At 36.9% G+C, this 15,396-nt stretch overlaps 1 protein-coding gene across 3 annotated transcripts in view; it reads right to left on the bottom strand.

Annotated features, from left to right (window-relative positions):
* LOC145770433 (cell growth-regulating nucleolar protein-like) overlaps positions 1–15,396 on the bottom strand; it is an 81,692-nt gene that overhangs the window by 36,267 nt on the left and 30,029 nt on the right. For all 3 annotated transcript variants that reach the window (XM_082582076.1, XM_082582079.1, XM_082582077.1), the window contains one exon: positions 13,006–13,105. In XM_082582076.1, the coding sequence (XP_082438202.1) occupies positions 13,006–13,105 (100 nt within the window). The remainder of the gene's footprint in view (positions 1–13,005; positions 13,106–15,396) is intronic.

Raw genomic sequence — 15,396 nt, 5'->3', positions numbered from 1 at the left:
AAGTTGCACTGGTGTGAAAACAAATCATTTGTCTATCAGTTTGAAAAGTCATTATTTTAAAATTTTATGTGTTAAACTTGATATTTCAATTTTTGCAAAGGTACCCAAAAACGACAATTTTGATTTATCTTGCCGCTATTTAATTACCATGCTAATCCGATTTCATGCAAAGTTCTGAATAACAAAGAGCTTGATCAACCGCACGAAGTGTGTGTGCGGTGTGCTGAATAATTGCATTGATAAAGATTTACGACTTGCCAGCAAATCTTATTGCAGGCTGTACTCACTGATTCTGAAATAGTTACAATCAGAGTAATATTGTTACACGAATTTGAAAAACAAAACTGCGTTTGTTGTTTTAGATTTTTGTCCTAAGCTAATGCATTCCGAAACTCATGGCTAGCTTCTAGTTTTATGGAACCAAACTTCTCATAAGTAACACCTTAGCCTACTTGAATAGCTGTTTACATCTTCGTTTGTGTATTTTAGGTCTACAATTGAGTTTGTAGTATGAATATTTTTAGTAGAGAGAAGACAATTGAACAAGTTGTTGAAATTATCTGAAATTTCTAAGTTCAAATTAGGTGCTTTTGAAATTGTGGATTTGTGTCAAGTCGCATCACAAATATCATGCAGGCTACATCATAAGTCATTTCGCTTACGGGTGTTTATAAACATAACTCATAAATTACATCCACAAAAAATACAGCATTTACATCAACAAAGCTAAATTCGAAGCTCACTTTTTATTGAAGATTGTGTCAATCAATTTGAAAATACATTTTTAGTCCGCCAACGTCGAAACAATACAACAGCGAAGTGAGAAACATGCGTAAACAAAGGAAATGTGAAATAACCCACAGTCAGCAAATCTACATAAATTTAACGTTTACAAATGTTGAATCAATGTAAAATGACTGAATTGCTGACTGGGTCCTTATTGTTTGAAGCACAAAAAATACGCGTAAAGGCGTATCAGCAAGGCAGCGATTATGTTTCTGGCCAAAAAAAAAGTTAACTTTTGACTTCAAAGATAAAAATGATTATAACGAAGCTTCAAAGTTTGTCGTAAAAAATATTGCAGAGATACAATGAACATAATCATTTTGTGCCAGATTGTGAGAAGACTTCCTAGATTCTTTCCAAACATTTGCATGATTACAAATTATTTTCTATTACTTTGTATTGCCAAAAAATGGCTTCTTTGTTGAAACAACGTGGCTACAATTCTATAAAAAATTCTTAGGCCTACTACATTGAAGTAGTGAAATGTTTTTTTGTGATTTTGTTGATGACGTTTTACAACATCCGAGAAGTAAAAAATAATAATGATGAATTATTTTACAAAACCGTGGTTTGCAAGCGCTTCACAAAAAATTGTTGGGAGAAAATTTACTATTAGACGTAAAACGTTTGTAAAATAAAATTGTCGGTTTACGTATTTATAATGTTTATTGCGCTGTTATCGAATTATAAACTGCCTGTATTGTTTACCTTTGTGGTTGCCGGCCAGCTTAGAGCAGCATGCAAACTACGCGTTTATGGTATTTGCATCGTGTTATGATTCTCGAAAATTTCCCATAAGGTCTTTATTTTTATCGTGATATTTTTGTGCTTTTTCTATCCTAAACTTGAAGTCATTGTGCAGCACAATCCACATCGCTTTTTAGACTCAGTCTTCATTGAAAATCTTTTGTGTGGTGCATCATTTCAAGTAGTGTCTTCCCCTAAGTTGTTACACAAACCGCCCAGAACCAGGTTGATTATTATGATCTCACAGCCGTTGAGAGCCCGTTATTGTATGTGTGGAATAATTAGATGTCTGACTAAATTCATGCCAAAGTCGAGCAAATTCTGCTTTCAGGATCCTTACCGTTATTTACGGTATTTTTGTTGATAAGTTTAGGCAGCATTTTTCCAAGATAAATGAAGACATCGGTATTGTTCGTCACTTAGATTTAGTTTTCTCAACACTGTTTATTCATTCTTTGATCCACTAGTTTGTCCCACTTTTGGTATAATCGGATCGTTTATAAATGGCGGGTCTTCACAATAGCCGGCCTCTCATACATTGGCGCAACGTATTCAGATGTTGAATCAATGATCAAGAAAGCTGATTTGTTGTTTGTCTTATGTGACGCCTAACTTTATGCCTCGTCTACATTACAAAATATTTTGAAATGTAGATCAGGCATTATCATCTTTATTTTGCGCTCTTTGGAACAACATTACAACACACAGTGCACTGTGAAATAAAAATGCAGGACATAAGAACAAGTAGGCGACATAAAGCAGGGAAGGGACGCCATCGAGTTAGCTGCTACGTGTAAATGGAGCCTATATCATAGTTTTAGTGTATCTCACAATTACTGTTTGCAAAAAACGCTATTTCTCCGGCTTCTCCCAAAAGCATTTGCAGTGATAAATTTCCTCAATGGCAAGTTTTGTCAATGAGAGCATTTCCATAGAACGTTTATTTCGAAACCAGGTTTTTCGAGCCTTTACCCAAGAGAAGATTTCTTATTGTAACGTTTTTTATTCGTCAATGAATATTATCTGCTTGAAACAACTGTTTTGAATAGTTTGTGGCCTACATAGCCTACTATTTTGATCGTGGATTGCTATTCTTCTTTGTAGAGCTGATAATGCAGAAAACGTTTGCTATTATTGTTTCTAATTAACAGCTTTGTGATCACTGGCTTTTCTTTTGTAGCATAAAAAATAACGCGCTTTGTATTATTGAGGTCAAACCAAACAAAGGAGAACAAGAAGATGTTTCTCTCTGCTCGCGCATATCGATGCACGAAGCAATTATGAGCTTATGGCTTGTTATCGCAATGTAATCCATTTCACGCTTTGCTGGAAGTAAGCTAGAAATAGCAAAAATTCACCAAAATCTTGAATTTACAAGAAAACTACACAACTTTTAGCATCAAATTTAATACCATCAGATCCGCCTGGCAATTTTAGGAAAAGTCAAGAAAAACCAAGTGCATGGCGTTGCTGTGCTTCAAATAATCAAAGGAAATATGAGGGGGGGGCCAAATCTGGCCTCCCTTTGAGGAGCAAAGTGTTAAGACAACAAATGATTTTATATTTTTAAGAGTCAGCAAAATGTCTACAAGTCTACAAGCGTTGTATCAATATAAAACGTATATATGTAGGTAAAAGAATAATTTTTTGTGAAAGTGTGAGCATGGCCTTTAAAATGCCGTTTAATATCTTACAGTGAACCAGGCAATGAACGTTCAACAGATCCATAAAATGCAACAATTTCTTGTAGAATTTATAAATCAGCATGTTGCATTGGTATACAAAACAAATAAAACAAATAGCCTACAAGCCGTCGCTGAAACGTCATCAAGCAATATAATCCCGTTGAAAATAAAAGCATGAAAACCCATATTGCCAAAAAAGAGGACATTTGAGCATTTTTTAGTGTCCTCGGAGAACAATTCCTTTTTCTTGAAATAAGAGGACAAATCCTCTTAAAAGAGGACGTATGGTACGCAAAACGCAGACTTTGTGAGAAAGACTAACCATTGTGAATTTGCGAACATACACAATTACACATTCAATGAAATCTGTTTGAAAACTCTCGCCCACCCAGAATTTCTCTCTTCTAAGAAAAAATCGACGCCTATGGGTACTTCTACACTGATTACGTGCAACTTAATTCAAGTCTTACTATACAATGTCTGGCTTTGATCTCCGAGTAATATTGATAAGGCAAGGTTGGTTACAAAATTTGTTAAGCTTTGGTATTACAGTAAGAAAGAAAAGGCCCAGGGAAAATTCACTTTCGCTCACATGACACGCAAAAATAAACTTAAAGAAAAAAGCCTAGTGAAACTTTGCACAACAGAAAATAGTAGCATTAGTGTAGACGTTTTCCGAGCATTGTGACGCAAGAAGCCACACGACCTTGTTCGGTGGAAGTTAATCAGTTATGCGACGTATTAAGCAGCTACACAGCGCTTTGACTCTTCAAACGCACGTCGTTGGTCTGATGTAAGCCTTTCAGAGTGACTTCACTGCAATTTTAAAAAGCCTTCTAAACCGTAGCTATAGTTCTCAAATGGTGAAGAATTATCAAGATAAAAGTGATTAAGCATGACGATCGACGCTAAAACTGGTGTGTCCGCCGTGAGACTTAATTTGTCTGCTGAGATAGCTGCTCAGACCGGACACGTTTGTCCGCCGTTAACAAAAACGAATTTCGAGGCTTGATGTCTGGTTTGCGTCACGCAAACAACTAAATTTATACACAACATTTGAAGAGCAAAGGGGGTAGGCAACTTCAGTTGAAAATATTGGTGCACTTTAAATGTTTTATATACAAGATGAATGTCACATGAAAATTTCTTTTTTATAAGTTTAGCTAGGTTTTTTGCAAAGCTTGTTGAATCTTAGGAGCAAAATGGTTGGCACGCCTGGTTAATTTAATCAAAAAATAAAAAGCCCAAAATGTAGATACCAAACTCATGTTCAGCAAACAAACGTTTCGAAAACTATACTGTCTTCATTTTCAGTGTTATAAATGTAAGCAATCCCTGATGCCGCTTAGATTTAAATTAAATTTCGGCTGACGTCACAAAGACTTGTTGAATCTTTTCCTAAAAAGGGTATACTGATAAAATAACTAATATCTACTTCTTTAGGCGTGTCTTTTGGTTCATCAGCCATGAAGATGTTTAAGACTTTATTGAAAAAGTGGGAAGGATATCCATTTAAATAAAACATGTTTTTCAATTTCTTTATTTCTTTCTGAAACAACTGATTATCAGAACACAACAAACGAGCACAATTAAAGTGCACAAGCCAGGCAATCCTGCGAGACCAGTCATTTCCATGATTGGCACTCCGGAATACAAACTGGCTAAATTTTTAGACAAAATTATAAAATCGTACATAACTAATAACGCCATGCTTAATTAAACTAATCAATTTATGGAAAAATTAAAAGATTTTAAGTGTCCACCCAATAGTCGCATGGTGAGTTTTGATGTTGTATCTCTGTTTGGCAACGTGCCTCCAAAAGAAACTATTACTATAATTGTTGACCATATTTTTAATGAAAACCAACCTATTCGACCGTCCATTGAGAAAAAATATTTCACAAAACTATTGCATTTAGCCACAGAAGGCATGTTCTTGTACAACAATAGTTTGTTTCAACAGATAGATGGCGTCACCATGGCTTCCCCATTGGGCCCAACACTGGCAAACTTCTTCTTGGCACACATCGAAACCAAAATATTTGAATTCTATCGTGAATTTTATCCCAAAGTGTATTTACGTTATGTCGATGATATTTTTGCCATTTTTGATGATGATGAATCGTACTTAAAATTTTAAAACCTCTTAAACTCGCAGCATAAAAATATCGAATTCACACTTGAAAAATCTAATGATACCATCGCTTTTCTTGATCTTGAAATTAAACACAATTCTTTTGACACCTGGATTTGGCGAAAACCTATCAACACTGGCTTGATTTTAAATTTTAACGCTCTATGCCCTAACAAATGGAAATCTGGTTTAATTTTGTGTCTGTTGTCTCGTGCTCGTTTGGTGTGTTCTGATAATCAGTTGTTTCAGAAAGAAATTTATCAAGAAATTGAAAAACATGTTTTATTTAAATGGATATCCTTCCCACTTTTTTAATAAAGTCTTAAACACCTTCATGGCTGATGAACCAAAAGACACGCCTGAAGAAGTAAATTTTAGTTATTTTATAAGTATTCAAACCCTTTTTAGGAAAAGATTCAACAAGCTTTGCAAAAAACCTAGCTAAACTTATAAAGAAATTTTCATGTGACATTCATCCTGTATATAAAACATTTAACCACTTCATCACGGCAAGCGTTGATAGACGCGAGTTGTGTCTGTGCCAATTCAACGGCAAGCGTGTATGGACGCAAATTTTTCTTGTCCTGACAACGGCAAGCGTTTCTAGCCGCTCATTGCTGCTAGCTTGAAAGGGGAATCACCTACTGGTTCTCTTTTCTTCAGGCAATGATTCTGCTGACTTAGCTGTAAATGAATCATCGTTACAGCCGCATTTCTTTAGGTAGAAAGTTGTCTATGACGTAAGCTTTCTGAGCTTCTCTTTTCGCATATGGGAGTGGCAAACATTCCAGCTATTGCTCAGTGAAACGTGGCAGCGAGAACTTTCCTTTGTTGCAAGCTGAAGTATTTTCCCGCTTTTCTTTCCGATAACATTTGTAATCTAAACGACCAATAAGGGACTTTCCTGGAAGAAAGTTGAAGCAAGGAGACCATGTACACAAAACTGCAAATGGTGTGATGGCGTTGGTATGGAAGGATAAAAAAGATGTGAAAATGCTCTCCACATGGCATTCACCAGAGCTATGTCCAACTGGTAAAAATACAATTCAAGGTACCCCAATCATAAAACCCACTTGTGTTATTTCTTACAATGAAAGCATGGGGGGAGTTGATCGTTCAGATCAGCTTTCAGCAACCTGCCGCTCTGTGAGAAAGCACACAAGGTGGTACAAAAAATTGTTTTTTTACATGGTGGACATTGCACTGGTGAATGCATATATATTATTCAAGAATCTCCATCCAGAGAGCAGACGAATGACTTTGGCTAATTTTAAAATTATGCTAGCCCGTCAGATGCTGGAATCAGCAGTAATTCCGGAATATCCAAAACCCGGACGAAAGAGATCCCTTCCCACCCCTGACCGTCTCAGAGCTAAAGACGGACATTTTTTGGAGTTGAATGCACCCTCTAAATCAAATTCAAACTACAAAAGGTGTGTTGTGTGCTTGAAAAACGGTCGAAGAAGAGAAACGAAATATCAATGTGATAAGTGCGAGGTGACGCTTTGCCCTTCACCATGCTTCAAAGACTACCATACCAAAATAAATTATTGAGTGATTTTTCAAAGTGTTGTTTTTATTGTATTTCTGTGTAAAAGACCAGGGTGGTTAGATGCCAATCGCTGACAATGTTTTCTTTTGTACAAAACACCACCACTACATTCATTTTTCAAAGTGTTGTTTTATTTCCGTGTAAAATCACTGACAATGTTTTCTTTTTTTACAAAATACCACTGTTGCGTTTGTTTTTCAAAGTTTTGTTTTATTTCCGTCTAAAATCACTGACAATATTTGTTTTTGTATAAAACACCATTGCTGCATTAATTTTTCAAAGTGTTGTTTCATTTCTATGTAAAATTAAATGCCAATCACTGACAATGTTAGCTCTAAACAAGACACCACTGCGGCTGCGCAATAAAACAGCAATGCGAGGCAAAAAAGAAAAAAATGCCGTCACGGGTTACAATCGCAGCTCGCCATACGCCGAAGTGAAGTGGTTAAAGTGCACCAATAGTTTAAACTGAAGTCGCCTAACCCCTTTGCTCTTTCTTCGAATGTTGCGTATAAATTTAGTTGTTTGCGTGACGCAAACCAGACATCAGAGTTCGATCTTAACGCTAGTCCGCTAGCTAATGGCTAGTGAAAATTTGCGCGGACTCGTAGAAATGTGGCAGTACTAGTCCGATTGGCTAGTGAAAATATTGACAGCAAAGAAGAGCTTGTTGTCACTGTGTAATTGTGTAATATTAATACGTCTCCAAGCTTGAACATTTTTACAAACAATATTTTATTTGACTTTAATTCATTATTTTCCCTCTTCTTTGGATTGCTACCTTGTCGTAGTTGAAGAGCTCGTTTGCCTCCGTGACCTAAAGAGTTATGCTGACCCAACAAGCCAGACAGGTCTGACGGTAGAGGCCTAACCAAACGCAATCCATCCAATAGTCCACATTTTTTGATAGTGAACGAATATTATGTATTGTACCACCCTGGCGAGTGGCGTGTCATCTCGTACTACAGATGCACACAATGTAATATTAAAACATAAATAAATATTAAGCACACGGCATGCCACATTTAATTTTTATGTTTTATGTTTTAAAATTGCAATGTTTGCGTCTGTAGTACGAGAAGGTGTTTTTGTGCGTATTGTTGCTCTCTTGTGCGTACTGAAATCTGAAAGCCTGTACTTTAGTTAGTTTCAGTCTAAGCCAAAACACTTATCTTAAAGCTGGGTTTACACTACGTGCGTTTTACGTGCGGTTTTGTTGCGTTGCGATTTACGTGTGTGTTGTCCCAAACAGCTCGCGTTTACACTACTTGCGGTTTTCATGCGTACAGCGTTACGTCACTTTGAAAATATAGGTTATTCCCCTACATTGATGTCAATCAGCTGATCTAGTTGACATCAGTTCTGTCAATGTGATCATTACAATACATGTTGAGTTTTACTTCCTCTGCACAAATGACTTTCACAGAAAGAAACAAGCTCATAACACAAGTAATTAAACCCTAGACTACACTAGCTATTAGCACACAGTGATATCAAAGTAGAACACTTTTGAGGATCATATATTGCGAATGGAAAAGCCAAAAAAAAATTACTTATCAATATGAAGTGCAGAGTGGCATCCAGATTTTTAAAGCAATGCCAGATACATTTAATTGCACTGAGTGGGTTCTTGTGTTAAAATAAACTTTGTTACATGTGGACCAACACCAAGAGTGTACCACTAGAATTTTTAGGCAGGCTATGTTTTTAGAATAACCTTGGATTCTAAACTCATGTTTAGCAAACACTTCGAAAACTAAACTGTCTATTTCTGGGCTATATATTTTTTGATTAGATTGACCTTGCATTCCAACCATTTTACCCCTGACCTTGGTATCTTTGTTCAACAACCTTTCTTGTTTTATAACCTTTGAGGAATAACTTTGAATTCTTCGTTGGCTGTTTAGTAGATTGGTTTCTTTATTTAAATGTTAAAAGTTACAACGATACCACAAGTCTACTGCTAAAAATTGATTTCCTACTTTGCACTCAGCATAAAGAGCACTAAAAATGCCGGCAATGTAAACCACTGAGCAATGCAATTGTATATTTGTGTAAATATACACTATACAATTCAGGGTGTATGAGATCTCACAGATCACTACCATTTGTGACGGACTAAATTTTCTGATATTATGACAGGCTATAGTTTAATACCGTAGCTGTTTATTTTCTGCTTTCATTAAATATTAATAGGCTAAAACAAACAAAAAAACTGAATGCAATTCAACTTTATTTGTCACCAGCGAATCAAAACTAACATAGTATTTTTGCATGTTGGCAGTTTTCTGTATACTTGTTTATAGGCTGATGCACAAATAATGAAAAAAGTAGATGCTACAAATTTGGTAGAAGCAAATAAAATAGCACGAACAGAATTAAAAAGGTTGCAAAGTCACAACAATGACAAATATGGACAAAGAATTCTTTGTAATAGCAATGTTGATAATAATAAACCACCATTATAGTTGACAATTTTTGGCTGTTTATCAACAAATCTATAGGCCAGCAATGGCAGTTATTCATCACAACAAATAATTTTCAGTAAACAAATTCTCTTGTGTTAATCTGCCTAATGATGGCAATTACAATATTCTATATTGACATGTTTGTGTCACACATGTATGGAATAATGTCAGTTAATATTATACTTTTGTCAAATCAATTGTAATGCCTAAGTACACATACTATAATATAACATGATATGTTATGTGTGTGTTCTTACCACCAAATTCCTTTAAGGGTGATTGTAATGAAATGCACATTCAAAGTAATCATAAGAACAAATGACTTCAGAATAATTAATTTTAAAAGTGATTGTAATAAAACACATAGTCAAAGTAACCATAAAAACCCATAACTTCAAAACTGAAATACAAAAACAAAATGAAATAGGCTATGAGCAAACGTACACCTCAAGTCTACATGTATACTTTTGAAATATTGTATCATACTAGAGTAGGTGTAATGTATTAATTCTGATATAGTATAAACATGTCTATGACAGTACAATGATTATGCAGTTCAAATTCTTTATCATGGACTTCATATTTATGTAGAAAGTGCAAGACTTCAAATTTCAACAGCAGAAGAATCATCATGAGTCCGATAAGACCACAAACATATCTGCAAAACAAATCAAATTACAATCAACAAAGACACACATGAATGCACTTTTTATCTTCATAGCAAAATGTGACTGAGAGACATAGCCTATAAACCTCTGAGAAAGAATATTACTTTATTTTGTCTACAAAGAACAATGGACAAGCCAAAATAGTGTTCGCACTGTTTGGTAATAATGGCAATTGTATCAACTATCAGCTACACTTTGTTTTTATGCAGTATGCTCAAGATATGCATTTGGAATAAGATTATCATTGTATGAGGTTCTGGGGCCGAAGTATCATCCCACAACAAACCAATATAAACTAGGTTGTATAATTAGGAACGGCATAGCAGTAATTTACAAACAAATTGCTCACTCAACTAGTTGACAATTAATTTGGCCTATTTCAATGTATGAGGTGAAATGTGCCATGTAGGCCTACACTATAAGGGAAGTTTATTTGAATAAGCTGAAGATGCTATTACTATGATATAGCGAAATCGATTCTTAACTTAATAAATTACACTAAGAGGTTAGATTGTTGTGCAAATGCCAGCATTTGATGAATGCAAATTAGCAGTACCAAGTTTGGACCACATCAGCAAATTTTCAAAATTCTATTAAAAGCCAACACAGCACTATACAAACCTTCAAAACACCAATCACTCTTTGTGACCATGATAAAAATAAAATGTTTAAAACAAAGCTTCAATTTAAAATCAAGATTTGTGATACAAACTTCTACAGAAGTCCACTTTTAATGAACTTGGTCAATGGTCAAATATAAAGTGTGTGTCTTGATACAAAATATACATTATTAGGCCTTAAAGTGCATGAAACGTCACCAAAGCAAGGTAAACTTTTATGGGGGACAAGCATCTCAGAACTTTTGCATTGTCTATGTTGTATTACAAATTTTCATTTGTTTTAAACTTTGGTGGCCCCCCCAAATATTTTTATAGATCTGCCACTGGACATACCTAGCATGTTTGTGTGTTTGCGATGACTTTTAAATGTTAAATATGCCTTCAATTGAATTCATTTTTCTTTGCTGAAACGCAAATCAAGTGATATTGTGTCAAAAGCCTCTACAAGTACCGGCATGCGAAACTACCAGGAATAACCTATCAAGGATTTTTCAGTCAGAGGATAAAGATTCAAAAACCAAACCAAACAGCAATAAAGCCAGCAAAAACAAAAGGTGGCAAAACCATAATGGTTTAAAGTGAAATAATCAGCACTTTCAAATATAGAATAGGTAGGCTATTTGATATGATCATTAGCTTCATACTTTAAAATAACATTTAGGTAGTAGGAACTTGATAGTCAACTAGTCATTTTACTCACCTTCTGGTTATGGTAGCCTCTCATAATGACATAAGCATGGTGATCACTGGTTGATTGGTTGGTTTTACTTCATAACTTTCATAATCATAGCCTAGATTTTTTTATGTGTAACAATCTATCGAAAGTAAAGTTCAAAACGGTGGCCTAAACCATGAAGAATGAAAAATAAATTAAGTTTGACCAAGAAAAAACACTACTGAGAGGCAACTATCTTGCTTAAAAATACAATAAAACCCTTTCAAAAAGTCTAAACTTCAGCACAATCTGCCCAACAAGTCACTTTTGATGTAAAAAGCAATTTTTCTATCAATACTTCACAAAAAACTAACCTACCTTGGTGTTTTTTCGCAAAACTACCTAGACTGACTTAGCAAATACGCGACCTAGGATCCGTTGCGACAGCTTCAGCTTCCACTCAGTTCGGATCGCTTGCGACGGCTTGCGATTGTCTGAGACCGAACGCACGAAATACGTACGCAATGTAAACGGTCCCAATCACTTGTGTGTGATGGATCGAGCGATGCGTATTGTCGGAGTGCTTACGCACGGAAAACCCACGTAGTCTAAACCCAGCTTAATACGTCATCAGACAAGTGAAAAGTCAGTAAACTGGTGGGACTAGTGAAAAATCATGCAGGCTAGTAAAAACGGGGAGCAACTAGTCCGGTGGGCTAGTGAAAAAAAAAGTTAAGATCGACCCCTGGACATACATTGGTATGTCAACCAGACATTTGTTGACAAGGGCCGGGGAGCACTTAAACCCAAACTTAACAACCAAAAGTGCAATTAAAAGTACATCGCCTCTTGTGAAACGTGCACTGACAATGTCTCGATCGACCAATTTAAAATCATCTCTCGAGGCAGATCTGAATTTTAGACTAAGGATCATGGCAAGCCTTAAGAATCAAACGTAATAATCTGTCTCTCAACCGGCAGTTACACGCCTGCCGGTTGTGAGACGGATTACATGCCTATGGCTCATCGACTACACGTGATATCAGATACACGCCTGTGGCTCATGGTTCCTCTTGTGTGTGTTCTAAATTGTTTGTCAAATGCCTGTAGTTTACACCTCATGTGATCTGTTTTCCACCGTATAATTTACTTGTAATCATTCCTGTGTCACTCGTTCAGTTTGTGCTTTTCAGGCTGGAGTGTCGTTAGTATACAGTTATAGTGATAGTGCAAAGTCAAATTTACCTTACAATTTAATTTTATGTATATTGCACATATGTAATTCCTGATGAGGACACACGTACGTGTCGAAAACGTTAAAGTTTATTTTTAATCATGCTATATTTGTGTATGTAATTCATCATGTTAAACCGGCTGAAGTTAGTTTGTTTTATTTCTCTATGGTTCTTTATGATGTGACCCAAAACTTCAGCTGCCGCATTTCTAAAGATCTCATTATCTGCTGCTCCTGGCCTATCTAACACCATTCGTTATTTACAGCCACCAGTACATTAGATGAAACCAAAAAAAGATTGAATATCTCAAGAAGGAACGATGGTATGATAAAACCGCCAGGATTTTTGAACTCAGCACCCAAAAATACATAGAAGCGCATTAAAAAAGTAGCCAAACAAAATTTGTGTTAAACAGTGTAATTAGTGACCTCTACTGACAGAGCAACAAAGACTACCTGAAACAATGTCAACTGGTTTAGTTGAACTAGAAAAGGCATTCCAGACTTCCTCAGTCAATGTATCATCTCGAACTTGCAGGCTATTCTTCAGGAAATTCTAAACAATTAAGAAATTCGGTTAGTAAAATCTTGACAAGCAATTAACTCAAGATATATTGTGATTTCCCTAACCACGAATATTTAGTAAAATAACCCGAAACACAAATTTTAAAATAAACAGGCTAATATTTGTTTAAACTCACAAACTGAAATGGCACAGGTAAGAAGATTGCTATCCCTATTTCTGCACTAAAAATTAGACCAAAACCGCTTTTCAGACTTCAGCAATAAGCAAATGTTTCACCGAGCCCAAAAATCCTTTCCCAAATCAAATTGGTACTGCTAATTTGCATTCATCAAATGCTGGCATTTGCACAACAATCTAACCTCTTAGTGTAATTTATTAAGTTAAGAATCGATTTCGCTATAGTAATAGCATCTTCAGCTAGCTTTGAATTGAAAACTTCTTCTTCTTGGTTATGAGGCAGCAATTCAGGTAACATCTCCCAATTGTTGCAACCAGAGCAGTGTCTTCATATCAGGGTCTATGAGATTCACATGTTCTTCAGGTCGAAACACTGGACAGTGAGTCACACAATCCCCAGGTAAACATATTGTGCTTGAAGCGACCAACACCAGTACGGAGGCGATTCAGAGTTACCCATTCTTTTCTTGGCAGGTCTGAGCCAGGTGGTACCGTAGTGTCTGGTGTGACTTGGAACTGGTTGGGCCGTGAGATGGTTTCCCAGCGGTCTCTCCATGACTTCATCAGGTCGAAGTGACCTTCATGAAGCGCCACATCGTGTCGAGAAAAAGGGCGCCTGGAAGGCAGGCGTTGACGTGTAAGCTGTTGTGCGTCAAGGACTACATTGTGGAGGAGATGGCGATCATTGACCTCTGCCTTTAATGCAAGCCGTATGGTAGAATTCTCTCTGCGTAGTTTTGGTGGGGCGATGCCTGAAAGCACTGGTAGTAAGTCTGTAGGAGTTGGACGCAGGCATCCAGTGATTATGCGCATGGTGTCGTTAAGGGCGATATCTACTTTTCCTGCGTGTGTGCTGCGGCACCAGACTGGAGAAGCATATTCAGCAGCACTGTACACAAGCGCTAGGGTACTAGTGCGCAGTGTTGGGGTTTTGGATCCCCAAGTCGACCCAACTAGACATCTGAGAAGGTTGTTTCTTGCTGATGCTTTGGCACGAACTGAGTCACAGTGTTTTTTATACACGAGTTGCCGATCCAAGGTCACTCCCAGATATGTAGGGCAGGGGTCATGTCGGATAAGGGTTCCATCTAGGGGGACTCGTAACTGGCGGCCAGCTTCCTTGTTGTTGAGGTGGAAAGATGTGATGGTGGTTTTAACTGTGCTGAGTTTTAGTCTCCAGTCCTTTAGGTATTGTGAGATCAGCTTCATATCCTCGGTGAGGACATCCTCTACCTTAGTCCAATTTTTGTTTGTATATAGTAGGGCCAAATCGTCTGCATAGCTGTACTGTGTGGACTTTGTCTGGGGAATGTCGCTCATAAGTAATATAAATATTGAATATCATGGGTGCTAAGCAAGATCCTTGAGGAACTCCATTCCTTAGACGACGGGGCAGCTGGATTGTCCGTCGCTAGTTTTCAACACAAATGAGCGGTTTGCTATAATGCTAGCAAGAAAGCAAACAAGTTGTTTGTCAGGAATTTTTTGTAGGAGTTTAAGCACTAGGCCTTGGTGCCACACTGTGTCGTAAGCAGCCGTTAAGTCTAGATACTAATATGACACCGGCTTTATTTCCCCTCTCGAAACTATCCTTTATGTCATTGGTCAATTTAGTTGTTTGATCAGTTGTACAACACCAATGGCGGAAGCCAGCTTGTTCTGCGGGAAGTTGCGGATCAATGACTGGTTCAAGGCGTGTCATAATGAGCCGCTTAAGAATCTTGTAGGGGACACAGAGGAGAGAAATAGGACGATAGCTCTTGGGGTCGTCCAACGGTTTTTTTGGTTTGGGTAGGGCAATCACACTGGCCTTCCGCCATATCTTAGGAATTGTGTAGCGGTTGAGACAGATTGAATAAAAGTCTTTAAGCCAGGAAAGACATGTAGCTGCCATGTGACAAATAAAAGTTCAAAACAGCAACCGCTAGATGGCGATAGCAAGTTTCGCGATTGGCGAAATTTTAACACTGCGCAACTACAGAACCAGGGTTGCCAGTTTGGCAGTTTTACTGCCAAATTTCAGACATTTGGTCTTTTTTTACGTGTTTTGGAAAGAAAAAAAATGGTTTGGCAGTTAGTTACAGTATGGCAGTTTTTTGGCATTTTTTGTGATAAGTTAGCTGCAAGACTATTGTGTGGCAGTT

This window comes from Aplidium turbinatum, chromosome 5 (genome assembly GCF_918807975.1).
Source record: "Aplidium turbinatum chromosome 5, kaAplTurb1.1, whole genome shotgun sequence".
Taxonomy (NCBI): domain Eukaryota; kingdom Metazoa; phylum Chordata; class Ascidiacea; order Aplousobranchia; family Polyclinidae; genus Aplidium; species Aplidium turbinatum.
This window is presented reverse-complemented; position numbering and strand designations above follow the sequence as displayed.